General features: G+C 42.5%; 1 protein-coding gene across 3 annotated transcripts in view; it reads right to left on the bottom strand.

Moving 5' to 3' along the window:
* Nucleotides 1-7,227: 7,227 nt before the first annotated feature.
* Nucleotides 7,228-22,782, bottom strand: part of XPO4 (exportin 4) — a 92,224-nt gene continuing 76,669 nt past the window's right edge. For all 3 annotated transcript variants that reach the window (XM_084767228.1, XM_084767230.1, XM_084767229.1), the window contains 7 exons: nucleotides 19,999-20,292; nucleotides 19,183-19,363; nucleotides 17,299-17,417; nucleotides 16,069-16,199; nucleotides 15,219-15,336; nucleotides 14,080-14,172; nucleotides 7,228-11,900 (listed from right to left, as the gene is read on the bottom strand). In XM_084767228.1, the coding sequence (XP_084623354.1) occupies nucleotides 11,703-11,900; nucleotides 14,080-14,172; nucleotides 15,219-15,336; nucleotides 16,069-16,199; nucleotides 17,299-17,417; nucleotides 19,183-19,363; nucleotides 19,999-20,292 (1,134 nt within the window). In that variant the 3' untranslated portion in view covers nucleotides 7,228-11,702. The remainder of the gene's footprint in view (nucleotides 11,901-14,079; nucleotides 14,173-15,218; nucleotides 15,337-16,068; nucleotides 16,200-17,298; nucleotides 17,418-19,182; nucleotides 19,364-19,998; nucleotides 20,293-22,782) is intronic.

The following is a 22,782-nucleotide window of genomic DNA, read 5'->3' as shown; positions in this document are numbered from 1 at the left end:
GCACTGCCGCGTTTGCGCAGGCGCAGACCGGCGGAGGCGGCCATAAAAAGCTAGTCCCGCCCAGTCAGCTTCAGGTTTGCGGGTGGCCTATACAGTTAAGGTTTTAATTAGGTTGGGGTAGTCAGTTTGTACGAGGAGTGTTTGTCCAGTTGAAAACAACAACAACAAAACCTAAAACAATAAAGGATTCATAGTAAGCCAGACGTAGTGGCTCATGCCTTTAATCCCAGCACTTGGGAGGCCGAGGCAGGCAGATCACCGTGAGTTCAAGGCCAGCCTGGTCTACAAAGTGAGTCCAGGACAGCCAAGGCTACACAGAGAAAAATCTGTCTCGAAAAAATCCAAAAAAAGAAAAAAAAAGAAAAAGGAAGAAAAAAGTATTCGTAATATTAGTGGGGTTCAGAAAAATCTTCCCAAACCATTATTAGTCTTTCAGAACTTTCAGTGCTGACTCACAGGCAGTATATAAACACATATTTTGCCAACTACACTACTATCATAGCAGCTGGCACACAATAGTCCTTAATTAATTAACGCTAAGGCTCCCTTTCATTCGGCAATTATGAGGATCACGTGTGGTTTTCTTTTCTTTCCCAGGGGCAGACAAGCTACATCCCGCCTTCTCGTTCCCTTGTGGACCGATTTCATGACCTGGCTGAGCAGCTTTAAGTCATTTGTGGCCGAAACGAGTCGCTCAGTTGCGGATGCCGTTCAATAAGCAGCTTGATGACGGGCTGTGTCACAATCTCTATACGGTAGTGTGTTGTCTGTAGAAACCCATACTTAAATTTTTATTTCGATTGCTCTGAACGGAAGACTACCCTATTAAGATAGTTCAAATCAAGAGCAACTTATCAAAATAGCAAGGATGGAAAAAAAAAACACATTAAATGAAAATAAACCAAGAAACTACTCACATTAGTGACTTAAAATACAATCTTGTGTTAAAGCAAAATAGATGTTTTTCAAGACAGGGTTTCTCTGTGTAGCCTTGGCTGTCCTGGACTGGCTTTTGCAGAAAAAAGGCTGGCCTCGAATTCAGAGATCCCCCTGCCTTGCCTCCCTGAGTGCTGGGATTACAGGCGTGCACTATGGCGCCCTAAAACCTTTTTATCTCCGATAGTTGCTGGCCACTCACGTAACAAGTAAAGGTTAATATCTTCCCTGTGAAACCTATGCATTGCAATTTCAATGTTTTGCACAAATGATAAAGACTAATATCAAAGGCAAACTAATCCTAGTGAAGGTAAAACTGTTCAGTCAAATTGGACCTAAAAGATGCTTTCAAATAAATTTCAGTTCAGGAATTATTCCTTTTATATTTAACAATGGTACAAAAGCATACCTTGGAACATGTCTTAAGATAGAAATAGCAGTTGGGTGGTGGGGCACGCCTTTAATCTCAGCACTCAGGGAGGCAGAGACAGGCGGCTATCTGTGAGGCCAGCATGGTCTACAAAGGGAGATTTTCTTTTTCTTATTTATTTTTTGTGGTATGGTCAAATGATCCACCAGTATCAGCCTTTGAAGTAGAAAGAACTGGCAATCCCACAATGCTTGGTCCTTTTAAAAATGTACTGTTTTACCCATATTATAGAAACCTAGGCCCAGGTTTCACCACAAAATTTTTCAAATGACCCTAAGCATGAAGCAAAGGGTACTCCCTAGACTTCCAGTCCCCCAAGATACTTACGGCTGTATGGAGGAAAACCCAATTAAGATTGTCTAAGCTTTACAGCTTATGTTCATGTAATTAGGATTTTAAAAAAAGATTTATTTATTATGTATACAATATGCATCAGATCACATTATAGATGGCGGTGAACACCATGTGGTTGCTGGGAATTGAACTCAGGACCTCTGGAGAGCAGACAGTGCTCTTAACCGCTGAGCCATCTCTCCAGCCCCTTAATTAGGATTTTTACCTTCACACAAATTAAAAATAATTAAAATTATTAATCAAGTCAAAATAAGATTTGATAACAGACTACATCGTAAGTTAGTATTAGCAGGAAACTCACGTTTGGGAGTCATTCAGACTTTTTCTTTTCAGAAATAGTAGCAGCAGGTGCATCAGAAACGCCTTGCTGGAAAACCCAGATGTAGCCAATGTTATCATCTGAGGGTACCCATTTAGGAAGCGATGGAGCCCCATCACTGATGGCTTTTCTTTTTTTTTTTTTTTTCTTTTTCTTTTTTGGTTTTTTGAGACAGGGTCTCTCTGTGTAGCCTTGGCTGCTCTGGACTTGCTTTGTAGACCAGGCTGGCCTCGAACTCACAGCGATCCGCCTGCCTCTGCCTCCCAAGTGCTGGGATTAAAGGCGTGCGCCACCACGCCCGGCCTCACTGATGGCTTTTCAACTCCAGTGCGAAACAAGAAAGCCCTCACCAGACACCCATGCCACCGGAACCATGAGGAACAATGTTTTTGTTGTTGGTTGGTTGGTTTTGGTTTTTTGAGACAGGGTTTCTCTGTGTAGCCCTGGCTGTCCTGGACTCTATTTGTATAACAGGCTGGTCTCGAACTCACAGAGATCCGCCTGCCTCTGCCTCCCAGCATGCTGGGATTACAGGTGTGAGCCACCTCACCCGGCCATTCCTGTTTTTTAAACCAATCAACTCAAGTATCCTTTTGATTAGCACAAGTGGACTACGACAGCTGACTGAAAACAAGGTCATTTTGAAACCAAAAAAGACGAGAGTGGTATGGCAAATATTTGGGTTTCAGGACTGTCTATGGAGCTCAGTGAGTAAAAGTGCTGACCTTTACACTTAGACTGAGTCCATCTGCGGTCTTGTGTGCACACACAACATTGAGCGACCTTGAGATGTTATGCTTTTGTTAGAATGCATTTACCAAGTAAAGTGAATGCAGCCTTAGCAGTAGTAACATGGAACTTGGTGAGTATCTAGTACTCTTTTATCTGTCAATGTTGCAAAGTTTCATTTTAGATTTTAGGAGGCTAGAGAAATGGCACAATGGGATTTGTTCTTCTAGAGGATACTGTAAGCATAATAAAGATTTTTTTTAAAAAAAATCTACTCTTTAAAAAGAAACCCACCATTATAATAATAAAATACCCCATCCCTACAAAGTTCCACTGACAGCTGTTTTTCTCTCATTTCTTTGGGTGGCACACGCCTTTAATCCCAGCAGAGGCAGGCAGATCTCTGTGAGTTCGAGACCAGCCTGCTCTACAAATTGAGTCCAAGACAGCTAACGCTAGACAGGGAAACCCTGTCTCGAAAGAAAAACAAAATTATCCTGTGTGCATGTATGCTACACACTACATGCATTCAGAGCCCGGGAGGCCAACAGATGTTGGGTCCTCTGGAATGGAATTGTAGATGGTTGCGAGCCACCATATGGGTGCTGAGAATCAAACCTGGGTCTTCTGCACGAACCAGTGCTCTTTAACCATCTCTCCAGCCCTGGTAACAGTTTTACCCCTGATCACTTCTGAAAGCACCAGTGACTTTTTACTCCGTTGGTCCTTCTGCTGTTAAAATCCACTCTACAGAGCTCTGTAGGATGCTGGCGTATATGCTCAGATACATGGCAAATGCACCAGGTGGAATTTCACCCACAAGACTTCCCTCTTGGATTTCACAAACTATGCCCTTTGTTTCCACTTAGCTTTAAAATAAAGTTTAATGGAAATGTCATTTTAGATAATACAGAAGGCACAAGATCCCATTAAGAAACTTCCATTATATATATATATATATGTTCCATAATGAAGTCAACATATCAAATGTATAAGTCAAACCCAAACCATTCAATATAAGTCAACTGCATTTATGTAGAGTACCATTATTTTAAATATAACTTTTAAAAACCAGAATTTTGTATTTTGGACCTTTCTAGGTGATCCTCCGATGGCTCCTGCCTATGTCTATGGTTCTACATTTAATATGGAGAGGGGAAGCAAAACTCCAAACACAAGAGACATTATCATTCAAAACAGAATCAGGTTAAATACATATTTTAAAATACATTTTCTTCCTTTAAAAAATTACCTTCTGGGGCTGGAGAGATGGTTCAGCATATACTAGGAGGGCCTGAACTCAAATCCCAGCACCCACATATAAGGCATAGGGGGGCTGTGTGCGTCTGTAACCCTGGCACTATTTGGGGGAGAGAAGATAAGAGAATCACCTAGCACGCTGGCCGCCAGCCCAGACCCAAGGTCACGGAGACCCAGTCTCAAGGGAGTAAGACAGAGTCAGAGGTCAGAGAACCTGACTTTCTCCTCTTGACTCTGCCCAGGTGTGCTCACATGCTAAGGAATGTACGCGCGCGCGCGCGCGCGCGCGCGCACACACACACACACACACACACACACACACACACACACACACACGGGGGGGGGGGGGGGGGAGGAAATTTGCTCCCTACTGCATGTATATACAGAATAGCAAAGAATGACAGTATGCAGAAAAACCCTGGCAATTCCCACAGCCCTGAAAGGCCAAAGAGGACTTTATTTTATTTTTATTTATTTATTTATTTTTTGGTTTTTCGATACAGGGTTTCTCTGTGTAGCCTTGGCTGGCCTGGACCCGCTTTGTAGACCAGGCTGGCCTCGAACTCACATCGATCCACCTGCCTCTGCCTCCCGAGTGCTGGGATTAAAGGCGTGCGCCACCACGCCCGGCTCCAAAGAGGACTTTAACTCCTATGTTCTTTACTATAATTCCTCCTTACCCCCGTGGTTTAACCAACCAAACTGAAATTATTTCACAAGCCATGGGCTGGGAGAATACTAGAGATTATTAGTAAAATTTTGATTTCTCTCTAAGTCAAATATCCCAAGAATTCTGGGATATTCCCATAAGGTAATGCAAATCTTGATTTCAGCTGTATAGGTCTGTTGCCTTTAAAATTACTTGGACTGAAACTAGGGCTGGATAGAGTTCAGGTGTTAAGAACACACACTGCTCCCACATCATCAGCTCACAAATGTCTGTAACCTGAGCTCTAGGGTGCTGAACTTCCTCTTCCTGTCCCTGTAGTCACCCATATGAACTCTACACAGAGACCCACTCACTTAAAAATAAGCACATTAGGAAGTAATAGTCTCCCTAAGCACTTCCATAGGCTCCTAGGTTTGAATGCTTGTACACCAGGGAATGGCACTATTTGAAAGGATTAGGAGGTGTGTTACTGAGGGTGGGCTTTGAAGTTCCAAAAGTCCAAGCCAGGCTCAGTGTCTTTCTTCCAGCAGCCTGAAGATCTGGATATAGAACCCTCAGCTCCTTCTCCAGCACCATGTCTGCCAGTGTGCGGCCATGCTTCTGAAACTGTAAGCCAGCCCCAATGAAATGCTTTCCTTTATAGGAGCTGTTGTGGCCACGGTGTGTCTTCACAGCAATAGAACACAAGTTAGTACCAGAAGTGGGGTAGTGTAGTGAGAGGCCCAGCCCTGCTTGCTGGTAGACTTTGGATTATGAAAGCAGTTGAATGCTTTGAGTAGGCTTAACGGGTCATGCCAGGAGCATGGAAGAGTTATGCTGAGAGTGATCATTTATGACGGCCTAGCTCAAGGTTTCTGAGAAGAGTATTATTAAGTGGCCCAGAGACTGTTCTTGTGATATCTTGGCCAATGTGCCTACCCCTGTCCAAGAATCTCCTGAGACTAAATTGAAGTTTTAGATTATTGGCATTGGCAGAAAAGATTTCAACACAGCCTAGCATTGACTCTGTCATGCGGTTGTTAGTGGTCTAATGCAGATCCATGATGAAAAGGAGCATGCAAGAAAAAATACAAACATCAAAATAAAAGATAAAAAGTAATTTGAGGAAAAAAAGGAGCATCAGGAAGTGTGATGCAGCTAAGTCCAGTGCTCAAGGAGATAACTTAAAGCCTGATGCCAGATGGAATAAAGGGAGTGCAAGACCACACCCAGATAAAATCACAATTTTTAAAAAGGAATTAAAGAGAAGCTTAAGTAGGGAAAGAAACCATCACTGAAAGAAAACTGGTGTTAAGTGTAAGGGAACTAGGGAGCAAGTTTCAGCTCCAGTAAGCAGCAGTACCTGGCAGCTTTGGCCCTGTGGTTCTGGCATTAGGGTCAAAAACTACAAGAAAGGGACTTTGGAATATCCTTCCATGACTAAGGAAAGTTGCTGAGGCTATGAGTGTGTCAGGGGTGTCCCTGAACGGACGTCCAGGGAGGCCACTGTGTGAAGCTGTGAAGGTGAGGATGCTGGTATCAGAGCTGTGGGATACTTGCTGTGGGTGGGGGAGGGGGCAAGGGAGGGAGGGGAAGAGGGGGATTGCAATCAAAGAAGCTAAAAGAAGTTGGAGATCTGAAGAATGCTTTGACATCAGACAAGGAGATAGAGAATTGAGTTTGCCCTAGTGGCTTCTGCTCCTGTTTTGGTTCAGTTATTTCCTCGTTATGTTTTCTTTTGGAACCGTAATGTATAGCCTGTGCTACTGTATGTTGGAAGCATATGAGCTGCTTTTTGATTTTACATCGGATTACATTTAAGGGAGCTCCATCAGTCTCAGAAGAGACTTGAGACCTTTAAACACTGTTGAGACTGTCACAAGCCTGCAGGGACCAGGGAACTGAGTAAGAATGGTGCCCCCATGGGTTCATAGGTTTGAATGTTTGTACAGCAGGGAGTGGCACTATTTGAAAGGATTAGGAGGTGTGGCTTTGTTGGAGGAAGTGTGTCACTGGGGTGGTCTCTGAGGTTTTAAAAGTCCAAGACAGGCCCAGTGGTGCTCTTTTTGTGGTCTGCAGATGTGGAGGCAGAACTCTCAGCTCCTTCTCCAGCACCATGTCTGCCCATGTGCTGCCATGCTTCTCGCCATGATGATGAAGGGCTCTTAGCTCTGAACTGTAGTTAACTGCTTTCTTTTACAAGAAGAGTCGCCACATGGTCACTGTGTTACTTCACAGCAATACAACACTGATGAAGACAGCACCCATGAATAAATCACACATGGTCAAACCAGAAGTGTAATAAAAATATTTAGTGAAAACACATATTATCTTAACGCCCATTGATGGATTAAAAAATACAAATAAAGTTTTATCAATTTGATATTCAGGTTATAATCACTTCAACACATAGCCTTGGTTTGTTTCCTAAAATCATATTGCAGTATTTTTTGAGCAATTAAATGCCTTCATTAGTTATATTAATAGAGGTAAATATTTAAACAGTATACTCATCCCTGGGTCACTTTAAGAAAAACTAAAAAGTCTTAGTGGAAGTTTAAAATTTTAATATTTATAAATGTAAAAATGTTACAGGTGCTGAATGATAGCAGTGCTGACATTCTGTGACCACCAAACCACAGCTCGCCGCACAGAGCTCCTTTGTACAGAGAATAAGATCACAATACCAGGATTTGCAATTTGTCATAATTTCGTGGTAAAAGTCAACACACCAGGAAGCCTGGGCTCAGAGCACACTTGAGGTCCGATTCCCCACCCCCACCCCCAGTAGGTACATAGTGCAGACATGGTAAATTACTTCAGGCTAGGGAAGTTTGCCGTCAGAACACACCTGACAGCTCCTAAGAGCTAAGAGGCCTAAAAATGCAGACAGGACAAGAATTCCAAACCATCCCACACCTGGGAAGTTTGGGGACCAGGTGAGGAGTAGGCCACAGTGGGTTCAAGGAGCTGCCTAGTGCCAGTCACACATCTCCCACTCTAGAGGAGGGCATCACCCTCACAGCGGACCATCTGTCTCTACAGAGACCCCCACATGCACATCTACAGGACAGAACCGTCTCTCCATCCATCTTCAAAATGAACAAAGTCAATGTCCAGCATTATAATCTTCTATTTTTACCTGAACCAAATATATTCTTTGGCTACATATGTCGTGGTTTCCCATTATAATAAACAAGTCACAATTCTTATGCCTCAGGGAAAATGAAGTTCAACTCGAGCCATGGCCCTTTAAATAAACTTGAATGAATTTGGACATTTCTCTCTCTAATTCTAGAAGCCAAGTTTTAAAGAAATGCAGTGTTTCAGAAAAAGTCAGAGAACATATACTTATGGTTTCAAATAATTTAAGATATTAATATATCCTCAAACCACCTATGTTATTCTGTGGGAATTTTTGTAGAAAATTTTAATAGTAAAAACATCAAATCTAAACAAGTTCGTTACTCTTTCTAGAAAAGAAACAAGAGACACCTCTGCACAACACTGCATTTCCTTCAGGCTTGAAATGCTAAATGTTTTATTCAGAGACCAATACTGATAATTACTTACAAGACACAGCTAACTTAGGAAGGGCCAATGACAATCATCTCTAATAACAGAGATGGCTGACAAACAGATGTTAAAACAAAACAAATAACAATATTTTCAGGGTTCAATCAACACTACCTACCCCTACCTCTGGCCTGAAATACTCAAAACTGACAGCTAGCTTCCCCTTCAGTACTTGAGAGGTTCATACAAGTATTAACAGAAACGAGAGACAGCTGACTCTACAGATTTGACTTCAAAAAGTGTTGAAAACTATAGATCTGTTTGGTTTTTAAGTGAAACTGTGACACAGTAGTAATCAACTCATCTGAACAGAGTAAGGTGATTATCTGATATTTTTCCATACAATAAATTTGAAGTTTTTAAGTTAAGTTTGGGGTAAAACTTACAAAGTATACACAAAATGTCATTTGTATCCAACAAAAACAATGCAGTCATGTTGACATACCCAGTATTCCACCATCTTGGAAAAGGTACTGTCAAATGCTAACAGGAAGTTAGGCCATCCACAGAGCCACCAACCCAACACAAAGACATCAATCGAACTACCCTTTCCAGAGACCTACCAGAGCACAGTAGCAGGAGGTGTGACATTAGCACCAGTGTGAGCACACAACTCCCCTAACAACTGTGTGGTTACTTAGTGATTGTGCCCCGGGGAAACAAATGGTTAAGAAGCATAAAGTAAGACAGGGTGAAAAGAATAGAAAAACAAAGGCTAAAAGATACTCTATCAACAAGTGAAATTTAACAAAAACATTGAAAAAACAAATACTTGACAGTGTCCCTTTAATTTGTATTTTTTAAAGGGTACATATAATTTTTTGTTTAAAAAATATTTTTCAACAACTCAACAGTCCGTTTGAATTGGAAAAACTGGTTCTGGAGCATGAAGTCAGTGGCCTGGCCGCCCACGGGACCAAGAGCAGCAAGAAGGAGCTGCTACAGTAACAAATCTTACAAGCTCATGAAGCCCCAGGAAACACAGCTAAAAACACAACTGGGCAAAATAAAGCAAACAAAGTACACAAACACCCTGAAATGTCTAGGTGGAACAATTAAGTGGCATTCCCATTATCTAAAATATGGTGGTACCTCCGTTTGCCACTGATCAATAATCTGGTGATCTTTTGAGCATTATTTGGTCCAATCTAAAATTCTTCCTTCAATTAAAAGTGGTGTAAAAGAATTGAAACATCATACTAGGATCTGGGAAAATTTAATAAATATTGTTCTGTCTGAATAGAAGTTACTATACACAGATAGATGCTTGTTATTTACCAAAGCATCCTTTCCTACACATCTCTATTTGAACTTGATAACTGCTCTGTCCTGGTAGTGACCTGTCTACTTAGTTGTATCTCAGGGCCTCCTGGCAAAGGCCCACACCCTCCACATACCCAGGCACACACACCATACCTGCTAAGGAGACACACCCTACACACACCCAGGCATGCACACTATACCTGCTGAGGACACACCCTACACACCCTACACACATACACACACACACACACACACACACAGAGGCATGCACACATACCTGCTAAGGAGACACACCACACACACACACCACACCTGCTGAGGAGACAGACATCAAGAACAACACACCACAGAGTGACTGCTATTGATCACTTCAAGTAAAGAGAAAAAAATCTAAAAAACAACAACAAAAACCTTTCCAGGTTCTTAAAATACAAAGCATGTAGTTAAAGGATGATATTGTTTTTCTTCTTTGCAGTATTTAGAGATTTATTTTTCTCTCTCCGTACTTACTGTTACTAAGTGGTGATCAATTCAGAAGATCAAAAAAGTTATGGCCCCCAGCTTTGCATCCGTGCATACCTACTTTAGATGCTCTGTTTATAGAGTTACAGAAAATCCCCAGAGCATCAGCTGTTGAAACGCACACAGTGTGCAGTTCAGGTGGAAGGACAGTACCTGCTGGATGGTGTAGCAGAGAGGCGTAAAGATCAGCAGAGGAGTCTCAGATGCACCTGGGTCAGAGGCCTCTTGTTGCCATGGCACTGTGTGCCTGGTCCTGCAGTGGGAGTACCAGAGGCCTGCTGTGTATAAATGAGCTTTCCTTTTCATAATTAAAGCAGGCATAAAAACTAAGAGGAGCACGGTAGCAGTATAAAAATCCTGATTAGAAAAGCCAGAGGATCTAAAGTGAATTTTTGTTTTTTTAAAAAGACGGATCATACTTTGTCCCCAGACTCGCTTGGCCATCACACTCGGCTTCCTCAATGGTAGGAATATAGGTGTGCACCACCATTCTAGCTAAGGTGAAATTTGTATCTTTAAAATTGAGTTAGTGTAGCTCCTGTGACATGAGGATAACGCCCACTTTAGCATAATTATTGCCCCTAGCGCCCCAGTGTGCAACAGTCTATGTGAATTAGCAACTCACATCCATTAGAAAGTTATTGCTTAGGCAAGCCATTCAGAGTAGGTATGGGCTGTGTGGTTGGACAGAAACACACTGAGAAAGGGACCCACACAGGGACGCTCCTTTCACTTCACTGATAGACTCACATAAATACATAATCAAAGGGGCAAGAGGTTCATAGCAGCTAATACCCTAAGCCAACTCTTAAGTGTCGAGACGTAATTTCTCTCTAAAACAAATCTGGTTTGTCTTTTCCTCTTAAAATTAAGGCAATGAAATGGCTACAGTTCCTAAAGTTATTTTTATGGAACAAAAACATACACGTATTTTCCTCAAGTTCAGGCATCACAGTCTGATTAGAAACCTGCACTAATTACACAGAACCCGCAACACTGAGGATGGAAGGGGGGGGCAGTGAGGAAGCAGGGGAGGGATGAGCAATGAAACTAACAAACACCTGGTGAGGATCTCCCTTCCTGCATAGCCACTGCGGGGAGGAAACATTGGAAAGCACAAAATCTCCTACAGCATCTCTTACACTGATTCAGAACTCTTACAGTAACGGAGGGGAGGAGCTTACTAAAATGGAGACTCTGGAGTCCAACAAACAAATGTTCTGATGACACACAGTAGGGCCCAAGAATCCACTCCTACAACCAGCTCCTCAAATGATGAGGGGGACATTTTGAAAAATAATGCTGAGAACATATCAACTTTGGCTAGCCACCTATGCTTTGATAAAAGGGGAAAGGCACTGAATATGAATTTCATGGTGCCCATATGTGTTTGCACATATATGGAATTGCATTTTGAAAATTTATTTAAATCACCATTCAGAATCTAGAAGACAAGTGTATGGCAGATCATGGCCAACACCTAATGACAGAAGCTGATTTCAAGTTGACCTCTCCTGTTTTACTGAACTCCACATCAAAGTCTCAGGCTCTCCAAAATCGAAAATGGTCAAACGAACTGAGGAACCGGACAAGACTCAAGTCAACTTTCAGCAATTCAGTGCACTTTGCAGAAAGGATCTAAGTTAAGCATATAGCTCTGTTGTTTATTTTACACAAAGGAGACCACCAACATTTGCCATAAATTCTTCTAAACTCTTTAGGAAGGCCATCTTCTGCTTCCGGTCCAGGGTAGGAGGAGTGCTGCTTGCAGTGAGCTTGTTGAAGGCATCTGCTAATCTCTGGTAAATGAGTGGGTCTTGTTGACTTGATAGTAATGTCTCAACCAGTTCAGAATATTCAGCCTGCAGAAGAAACAAGATAGCCATAAGAGTGGTTCCCTTGGGGACCCTACCAGGGACTGTAGGCTTGGTTCTGAGCCAGGGCAGACAACTCTTCCCAACAGTTCAGTGTACTGTTCTTGCTTTACTTATGGGTTAGTTCACTTAATATGTTTGCTGCTACGAGAGTGACACTACTAATATTCCTACTTACAGATGAAGTAATACACTCACAACCACTCTGCTATTAAGCGAGAGCACAAGCAATCTGGCCCTAGACCCATGTGGTCCCAGCTCTGTGGCCCTGCCTCTTCTGGTTACTCTGAATTCTGTATATAACGCCTACACTTGTAATGTTCTTAGGACAGCAGAGGCACAGCAGCTGGAGCACGAAGGTTGAAAGCTCTTTCAAAGTGGAGGCAGAACATTTTGAAAGTCAAGCTAGCACTGTAGGCAGTGGCTCTGGATAAAGGGCAGAGATAATGCAGTGGTGGCATCTTCTATTTTTAATATCCTCTCTCCTGACATTAGTAGACAGGTGAGTGGGCAGGGGATAAAGGAAAGTCACTTAGGCCAGAGAAGCGCTGTGGGGAAAGCAGGCCTGCCATTAATTTCATGAGCTTCTTGGGATATTACAACAGCCAATGAGAAAAGCAGACACCATATAGAGCACAGGGAAGTAGGGGGCAGCTTCCTAAACCCCCAACCTATTATCTATAACATAGAGCTAGGAGGGCTGTCTGAAGTGCCCTCTGCAATGGATAGGCCAGTTCAGAAGGCCAGTATAATCTCAAATAATCTCCAGACTGCCAAGAAACAGCAGTGCTTCTGCGGCAAGGCTGTAGGAATCACACTAGCTGTTCCAAAGTGTCTGTTCTCTTCTTTCTGTCTTCCAAAAACAAGAAATAAACAAAGCAAAACCATCTTTTACACTCATGTATGTGTATGTATTGAGTTAGTCCTCTCTTTTCATCATACTCATATTTCTAATAAACATTTTGTTTTGTTTTTGTTTTTTCGAGACAGGGTCTTCCTGTGTAGCCTTGGCTGTCCTGGACTTGCTCTGTAGACCAGGCTGGCCTTGAACTCGCAGAGATCCATTTGCCTGCCTCTGCCTCCTGAGTGATGGGATTACAGGTGTGCACCACCTCGCCTGCCCAGCTAATAAATGTTTTGCGTGTGTGTGTGTGTGTGTGTGTGTGTGTGTGTGTGTGTGTGTGTGTGTGTAAACAACTTGCAGAGTCGGTTCCCTCCTTCCACCATGTATATAGGACACAAGAATTAAACTCCGACTGTCAGGCCTGGTGGCAAGCACTGAAAGCCTCTGAGCCACTCTCCCAGCCCTCTTTGAGCTTCTCTAAAATGGAACATCTAAAGACAGTTGGCAAGGTGATTCAGAACGTACTTCGATGGAATGGCTTACACACGTGGGACGAGAAGCCCATCTTGTCTCAGTAATCAGCGTGAAAGAAAAGAGCACACACCGGAAAGGAAATATTGGCAGGAAGTTGCACTGGAGCACAGCACAGAAAGGAAGGCCTAGGGCACTTGCAGCCTGGGGTACACATAACACACACAAGAGGTGGGGCTTTACGTGTCAGGATCTGAAGACCCTGCTGGCTTTAGGAAGGTAATGTTTCTCCAACCAATCACTTGGCCATACTAAGAGGTCTGAGGGGAATGGAAAATTAGGCCGTACACACTCCCAACTTGTTCTTTTATATACTTGATAGGATTTTTACAGAATAAGGGGGCAGGTGAACTTCTGTTACATGAGTTCCATAGCAAGTTTTAGGCTCTTCAAAGTTTTAGGCTCAACAAAATAAGTAACACACTGTTTTTAAAACACTAAACAAAATAATACTCTGCTTTTTACACTCTCTGAAAGCAAACTCCTACTCCCAGTCTGATTCACTTTGCCACTTTTCATAAAAGTGAGGAAGTCTGAGTTCCTCAAAGACACCACTCACTCACTGGCAGAAGTGCACCTGCCTCCTAGTACAGCTGATTAGGGCCAAGCTTTTGGGTGGGAAGTGCATCAAAGAATGGTTTATAACAGAGGCAGGAGAATAAATGCTGTTGATCGTCTATAAATACAAAACACAATCCTAGAGCTCAGGAACACCTCCTCAGGGACATGGACTGATGATGAGCTGGTGTGCAAGGGCCATCATCTCCTCACACAGGAGAGGGGGTCCAATACCTGGTGCAAACACACCAATGTGTAGAACGCTTCGCCCGCTGCAGTAGTCATCTCCGTATTGTGCTTTTGCAAGACCAGCATATCAAAAACCAGCTGAAAGTACATAATAAAATATATCCATAAAACACAGAGTATTTAAACCTCCTGTCCCTTTCTGTCCTGAAAAGGGAATGGCAGTTATAGCCTGTGTCTTACATAAACCAATTAATTACTAAATCATTTTTCTGAATCCAAGGAAAACACATAGCTGTTATTTTCTGTGGAATCTAAATTAAAAGTATCAAATTCCCATGATATTTACAGCATCGTTCAAGGACACAAATAGGCTGGGCGGTGATGAAGCTTATCCTTACTAGCACCAGGGAAGCAGAGGCAGGTGAATCTTTATGAGTTCAGGGGCACACTAGTTTACAGAGTGAGTCCAGGAGAGCCAAGGCTACACAGAGAAACCCTATCTCGAAAAACAAAGAATACAAAACAAAAGAACCCCAAAATAGAAGTGGAAGAGAACATGTTCCTGAAGAACTAGTCTCCGCACACCTTTAATCCCAGCACGTGAGAGGCAGAGGCAGGCCAACTCTAAGTTGGAGACCTACATAGTAAGTTCCATAACAGCCACAGCTACACAGAGAAACACCAAAGCCAAAATAAACCAACACATAGTAACAACAAAAAAACCAGTCAATAAAACACTTCCTCCTCTCTAAAAGATGTAAGTACACCTTTATTTGAATCAAGAGTTTCATGGGCCTGGCAAGATGGTTCAGTGGTTAAGAGAGCTGGCTGCCTTTCCAGCACTCTCAATGCAGCTCACACTATTTATGTAATTCCAGTTCCAAGGGATCTGGTGCCCCTTTCTGGTGTCCACAGGCACCAAGCATTCATGTGATAAAGATATCTACCCACCCAGACAAAACACCACATACATAAAAATTTTAAAGCTCTTCTTTTTACTTTGAGATGAGGTCTTGCTAAGTTGCTCAGGATCCCTTGAATTCAATCTGTACCTGAGGCAGTACTGTGCCTCAGCCTCCTCATTAGTTGACATGGCAGGCAAGTACTTAGGCCACCATGGTGGCCTAAGTATCTGAGCCATGGCTAAGTAGATGATTCTCCAACTTACCCACCAAATATCTTACCTTAAGAAAATGCCGAGTTGCTAGAAAGAGTGGTGAATCTGTTTCTTGTGCTTTGGCACACTGCTCAGCTAACGGTGTCAAGGCCTCCAGGCAGAGCTGGCATACTTCTGAACTCATTCTGAACACATGGTCAAAGAGCAAACTATATTGGACACATCCAACTTTATTAACGATCAAAATAATGACAGCTACTTGTACACATGACTGCTTGTAGCAATGAATACAAATGGTGGGGTAGACCACCTTGCAATGCCTTTACTGAGTTAGCAAGAAGTTCCATACTACATAGTCTCTGAGATTTTTGAGTCCAGGTCCAGTGATGTCTAGCTTGTTTCTGCAGATGATCATATAGGCATTATAATGTCAGCAAGATGAGACTAGAGAACCAAAGCCCAGTGCAGCGGCCACACCTTTGTGAGTTCAAGGCCAGCCTGGTCTACAAATCTAGTCCAAGGTTACACAGAGAAACTCTATCTCAAAACCCCCTTCCCCCCACCCCACCCAAAGACTAGAGACCCAGTTGCTAGATGTATGAAAAGAAAGGATCATACAAATTCACAAACGAAACAGCTGGGCATAGTGGTATGAACCTTTGATCCCATTGGGAGGCAGAGGCAGAGGCAGAGGCAGGTGGATATCTAAGCTCAGGACCAACCTGGTCTACAAAGTGAGTTCCAGGATAATCAAGGCTACACAGAGAAAGCCTTTCTCAAGTAAAACAAACAAAAGCAGATACAGAGAGTATAGCTTTTTGAGGAAATAAAATTGAGCTATAAAAGAAAAACAATCATTTAAAAAACTTTAAAGAGCAATCTCCTTCCCCAAGTAATAATATTCATTTAAAGGATACGATGTCATTCCTAGTTCTAGAGAATACATCAGACTCTTAAATAGATCTTCAGGAAGTTGGGGTATTTTTTCAGGAAAAATCTCACAAATGAAGGTGATCAATTTGTAATATTGATTACAAAGGGTTGGAAACTGAAAAATAAATATTAAATATTTTGTTTAGTACTAATAAAGCAAAATAACAAGCTCTTAAATAGTATGACAATTTATCTAAAATGTATAGAAAACATAGAAAGCATCAAGACCTGAAGAAGTGTAAAATAAGTTGTAGTAAAGGGAATCTTTCCGTAGCTGTTATTTGACAAATACACAGTAGAAAGAGTTCTCTTCTGGGAGGCTAACGGGAAATACAGACAAGCCCTGATAGTCTATGTTGACCCTGCTCAAATCAGCAAAGCAGCCAAACAAACTGTTAGAAAACACGTTAACTGTTAAAAGTGATGTGCACAGTGGCCGTTCTACTTCAACAGCCCTGAAGAATCGAGGGAAAAGTAGGCATTCTAGTCTAACAACAGAAAAAAAAAAGGTGTACAAAATGCTTGTGCTGGCTGATTTAAGGGACCAGGCAAACACTAAAAGCAAAGCAGTGTACAAAGCTGAATAAACGCTCACATCCTAAGAGTTGTTACAAAAACTGCAGGTTCTTGAGTTGGTAGGAACTGCCCAATAGACTTTCCTCAGGAAGGAAAGTTTGTAGGCAGAAGCTGAAGAGACACCCTCCCCCCCATCTTCTGTCACCACGCAGACGCTTGCCTCTGGTCTCCTGTCCCACCCAGGTGAGGCACATGCACATGGGATGCATGAACACACCCCGCCCTCCCTTCTCCTTCTGTGACAGCGCGCAGCACATAAGCTCGCCTCCCCTAGACTGCTTCTGGAAGGAAGGGCAATCTCAATACTACCTGGTGGGACCAAGGCACAATACAGTCAGAATGTGCAAAACTTTAAAAAAAAATTAACTTGGTTTCTACTATCCCATTTCTACATGGAAGGGCTTGGAAAATATCCACCATGGCTATCTGACCAAGAATGAAGTTTAAAAACAAAACAACAAATTCTAAAAGAATTAAAACTCTTAGCAAAACTGTTTTCCTGTGGCAGTCCCTGATGAAATGAGTCATGAATTATCTGTACACATAGGGCCCATGTATTAAGTGGTAAGCAAAGAAAACTGTAGTAAAAACACAGAAAGGAAATGTTAATATGCTTACGTTCATATCATTTACATTACCTTCAAAAGATCTTGTGACATTAAGGGCAGAATTAGGTTTACTCCATATAAAACGACATCAGCTGCTGACACAGATCTGCCTGCTGCTTGTCCTGGCTCATGGCCTCTAAACACTTCATCTATCAAAAGAAAAAGCATACTTGTACTGTCGTAACCAAAATTCCCAAAGCTCACGTTCCTTTATGAAAGCACAAATACAGTCAAGCTCAAAGACCCAAGAAATTCATTAATGAATAATAGAGAAATCTGATACGCCCAGCCCATGCCATCCTTTTATATTTTATAAGGGAATCTAAGTACCCACTACGGTCATAGTGGACAAGTAAGGGCAAGAGACATTCTAGAAATCAAAGCTAACACTAAGTAAGGCCGTGGCATCTTACTTCAGCACCCCCAGCTAACTTGGGTAAGCCCACTGAACTGTGAAACCAACAACAGTGAACAAGAAAAATGAATCAACAACGTCAACAGAGCAAGAGTAATGTCATGAACTGGACAGAATAATTAACGTGGGCTGCTACAGCACCAGCTTAGAGATCCTCACCAAAAATAAAAAAAATCTCTAACCACGAAAGCCTGCATGACACAAGGCAATGCTAGATATAATGTTTTCTCTTACCTACTAGGTTTTAAGGGAAAGTTGGTAGTTGGTAAAGTTAACTATAAGGGGAGACTCTCAAAACACTATAGAGAACTTGCACTGAAGGCAAGGGTAAACACTTAAAGGCACTGAGCATGAGCAGCCCCTCACCCTGGTGTGTACTTCTTCCTGCCTGTTATTCTGAGAACAAATGTACAGGGTGAACAGGGAAGTTCAGCAGTAGCATATGAAGGAAGCAGAGGCAAGCTGTATGAAGGTGTCAATCTCCTGAGACTGGAGTTATAGGCAATTATAAGATGTCATGTGGGTACTGAAAATTAAACCTGGGGCGGCTAGAAGAGCAGCTCTTAACCACTGAGGCATCGCTTCAACCCAGAACAGGTTTTGTTGTTGTTTTTTTAATCTACTGATTGCCAAGCATAGTCCTAGGCAAGACACACCTGATTTGAGAGGCCTTTACGTCTTATCTTACCCATTGATATCAGAAAGACAGATCAGCTGACTATCCCCATATCATACTATTGGAGAACAATGCAGGTAGTCAAGTTTGGAATCCAGTGCTTCCCATGCCAATGGAATTTCCCATGCTCTATCCATAAAATGCTGGGTCTGATGGGCAATTATCTCAGAGGACACAGAAGAGCCAATGAAATATCCCTCTAAAGCAGTGATCCTCAACCTACCTATAGGTTGACCCCCACCATAAAATTATTTCATTACTACCTCATAACTGCAATTTTGCTACTGTTATGAATCATAATGTAACTATCCGACATGCAGGATAGCTGCTAAAGGGGTCGCGACCCACACATTGAGAAACATTGTTGTATAGAGTAGGATCTACAGATACATACAGGGATTTGAACGTGAATTCAAACTTACTAGCCACATGCATGTGGAGTGACATAATGACCATGCCGTTCCCTCATGAGTAAAGTGAGACCAGCAATGACACCTGCTGCATGGCATGGTGAGAAAAGCAGCAGTTGGCATTTATTAAGAACTGAATAGCTGGGGAGAAAAGGGAAGCAAACACCATTTTTCTCTTAGATAAAAAAAATCTGTGCGATAGTTGTACAAATAGATTTTTATATTAAAAAAGAGAAGTGAATAAATAAAAGCTCATATTCATATTAAAAAGTAGACAAGAGAAAGGGCTTCATTTCAACCAGAGTAATTTACTTGCACTTGTTTTATAAAACCTAACTTCCACATGGGGTTTTACTTCAAGAAAATAACAAAGACAGTAACAACAAAATGTGATCGCCACTACAGAGACGTACCTGTGTCACTGAAGTCTATGAACTCCTTTGAGAGGAGGTTGGTGAGGAGCTCCATAATGAGAAGCAGATCCTGGTACTGCTCCTCTTCCGCCGTGACATCTATCCTTTGCCGCCCCAAGTTATTCTTAGAATATACTTGCAACAAAGTAAGGCAGGCTTCATACAAATGCATAGCTTTGGACTGTAAGAAAATATGAGAAGTAATATTACTTGGTAGGTTCTAGTAGATGTGCCAAAGTTTAAATCTACTCTTAATTACAATGGCAGCTCTATCATTAACAAGAACAAAGGATGGAGAGCTAGTGAAGGTTGCCAAACAAACACGACCACTTGAGTACAGACAGATCCCAGTGATGGAGCACGCTTATGCTCCTGGTACCAGGGACTGGAGACAAGAGAGCCTTGCTGGTCTGGTTGGCTTGGGGAGCTGTAAAGTTGGGGAGTCCTTGTCTCAGAAAGTAAGGTGTAGAGAAATACAGAAAGAGCTTGACCTCTGGCAAACACAGTCATAGACAGACAGACAGACAGACAGACAGACAGACAGACAGACACACACACACACACACACACACACACACACACTATTAACAATGATAAAAGGAGTTGGACCTGGTGGCACACTTTAATCTTAGCACTGGGAGGCAGAGACACATGGATCTCTATAGGTTCGAGGCCAGCCTGGTCTACAAAGGGAGTCCAGGACAGCCAAGGATACACAGAGAAATCCTGTCTCGAAAAACAAAACGAAAAAAAACAAAACAAAACAAAACAAAACAAACAAACCAAAAACCGCCCCCAAAACTAGAAAGTGCTCACCTCTCCAAGATAGCATATCTGTTTATGTGCAACTTCAACAAAAACTTCTATAATGAGATTGACAGTTTCTGGAGTATTCTTGTAAACTTCCATTAACCCAATGCAATTGTTAAGGAAGTCCATTAAAAAATTAAAAAGAATGGCTACATTGTCGATCTGAGTGGCCTCAGCAATGCCACACAGGGCCTCCAGGGTGGCAGTGATCTCCTGCTTGACTTCCTCCTGCTGACACATCTGCTGGAAGTTCTCTTGGTTTATCACTCTCAGGAACCGCTGCTGGAGAGGCTGAAGAACCTGTGGACCACAGCATACCATCAATTTCCTAACGTGTAGCGTGCACCCTCAACTTGGATGAATATTTGTTTCCCAAAATGTTTCTATTGAAACAGAACAAGCACACAAACAGGGGACTCTATGAACCACTAAGTTCCCCAGCCCTTCAGTCTATGAACCACTAAGTTCCCCAGCCCTTCAGTCTTTGAAACAGGTTCTTCCTGTTAGGTGGACCAGGCTTCGGTTTCTCAGGAACTGTACCTCTGACTCCTAGGTGCTGGGATTACAGTTTTGAGGCATCATGTCCATTTTGAGGATCATCATACTTTGTGCCACATACAAAGAAATGACACCCAAGTCACTGGATGTGGTTCTTTTTATCCCATTCTTTGACAGTTTTGTTGAAAATATTTTATTTATTCTCTCACCTTTCTTTTTAGTTTCACTGCATGTGCGTGTTGGCATCGGGCATCCACTGGACTGAGTCCAGAGCTCACTAACTTGCCCTAGGAATAACTGTCTGCTCTACAAGTGAACCTTCATGCAGGCTCAGGTTTCTATGTAGTGATGGACATCTGAATCTGGCCCTCACACAAGTGCTTTATCCACTTAGCCACCTCTGCATCCAGCAGACCCTGTTTGTTTTTTTACTAGTTTCACTGTGCATCCCTGGCTGGGCTCAACCTGGTGTCAATCCTCTTGCCTCTGCTTCAGAAGGGAAAAGAGTACAGAAACTGTGTGTGTGTGTGTGTGTGTGTGTGTGTGTGTGTGTGTGTGTGAGAGAGAGAGAGAGAGAGAGAGAGAGAGAGAGAGAGAGAGAGAGAGAGAGAGAGAGAATGCATGTAAAAAGATGAAAGGGAAAAAAACTTAGAACTCCTCAGCAGGTAATCCACAAACTTTCTCCATCAAAGGCCCAAGAGTAAGCGCTTTATACTCTGCACCTCAGAAGAACCGTATGAACACTGAGGACTAGCTCTGTGAAGCCTTAGCTACAGACACAGCAACCATGTTTGGTTTATGGACCAGTTTGCCAGTTTCAACTGAAACACAGTCAAAACATAGGTCTGTTTCTTTTCCTCCTTTCCCCACAATTCCTGGCATATAATACAACTCCAGATAATTGGTCTGGCTCTGTGTGTTAAAGAGTATTTATAGGGTGCCCAGGCATGCTAGTGTACACCTGTAATCCCAGGCAGGGGCAGGCACATCACTGAGTTCGACACTAGTCGAGTTTACAAAGCAAGTCCAGGTCAGCCTGGGCTACACAGAGAAACTGAAACCCTGTTTTGAAATATCAAACAAAACAAAAACAAAAACAAAAACAAAAAATGGTTTAGTTGGTAAAGTCCTTGCTCCATGCAGTGGTTTGAGTGAGGATAGCCCCATAGGCTGACATTTGAATGCTTGCTTCCGAGTTGATGGAACTGTTTAGTAAGGATTGTTGGAGGGTTAGGGTGTACTCCTAATTAATTAGCTTCTCTTTGCCCCATGGTTGTTGTCTTAACATGAACTATTATTTCTCCAGTGCCAGTCCTGCCCGCCTGCTCCCATGTTCCCGCCATGATGGTTATGGACTCACTCTCTGAGAGCGTAAGCCAGGCCCCAATTAAATGCTTTATTCTATAAGTTGCCTTGGTCATGGCGTGTTTTCACAGCAATACAACAAAATTAACCAAGTCACCACCTAAAGTGTGAGGGAGCTGAGTTCAAACCCCAGCACTTATATATAAGCTGAGTGCCTACAGTCCCCGTGCCGGGAGACAGAGACAAGAGGACCCTGGGGTTTTCTGGCCAGCCAATCTAGCTGAGATCAGAGTTTCAGATACAGTGAGAGACTAGGAATGAGAGAAACTGAGGAGGATGACTACCGTCAACCTCTTGCTAAATGTGAACACATGGTAGGTATCGGCACAAGTATCTGCAGATGCTCACAGAACCAGAGGCATCAGGTCTCCTGACCTGAAGTCACAGGCAGCTGTGGGCCACCCAAAGTGGATGCAAGGAGCCAAATCATTTCTATGGACCCAGTGTGGGAGGGTAGGGGAGCACATTTCTAAAAAATCTTTAAAAAAAAAAAAAAAAGTCAGACTGTTTTAGCTTAGCTATGAAGTCATAGATGACCTGACTGTCTGCTCCTGTGCCCTTACCTTCACAGATATTAAGAACACTCTAGACTTAAGGACCGGAGGCCAGACTTCTATATATACACTTGATTCAAAAAATAAAGTGCCCACATTATTGGTTGAATTAGCTCAGAAAGTGACTTCATTTGAACAAAGTTGTTTGAAATGCAGTAAGTTAGGATGTGTTCATAATAGAGTGTGTTCCTACTCTAATACAGTGTATTTAAATTTTTTAATTTAATTTTAAATGCATTAGTATAATGGTGTCAGATCCCTTGAAATGTAGATACAGACGGTGTGAGCTGTCATGTGGTTGCTGAGAATTGAACCCGGGTCCTCTGGAAGAGCAGACAATGTCTTTAACCACTGAGCCACTTCTCTAGTCCCA

Source organism: Acomys minous, assembly GCF_964271855.1.
Source record: "Acomys minous genome assembly, chromosome: 18".
NCBI classification, from domain to species: domain Eukaryota; kingdom Metazoa; phylum Chordata; class Mammalia; order Rodentia; family Muridae; genus Acomys; species Acomys minous.
This window is presented reverse-complemented; position numbering and strand designations above follow the sequence as displayed.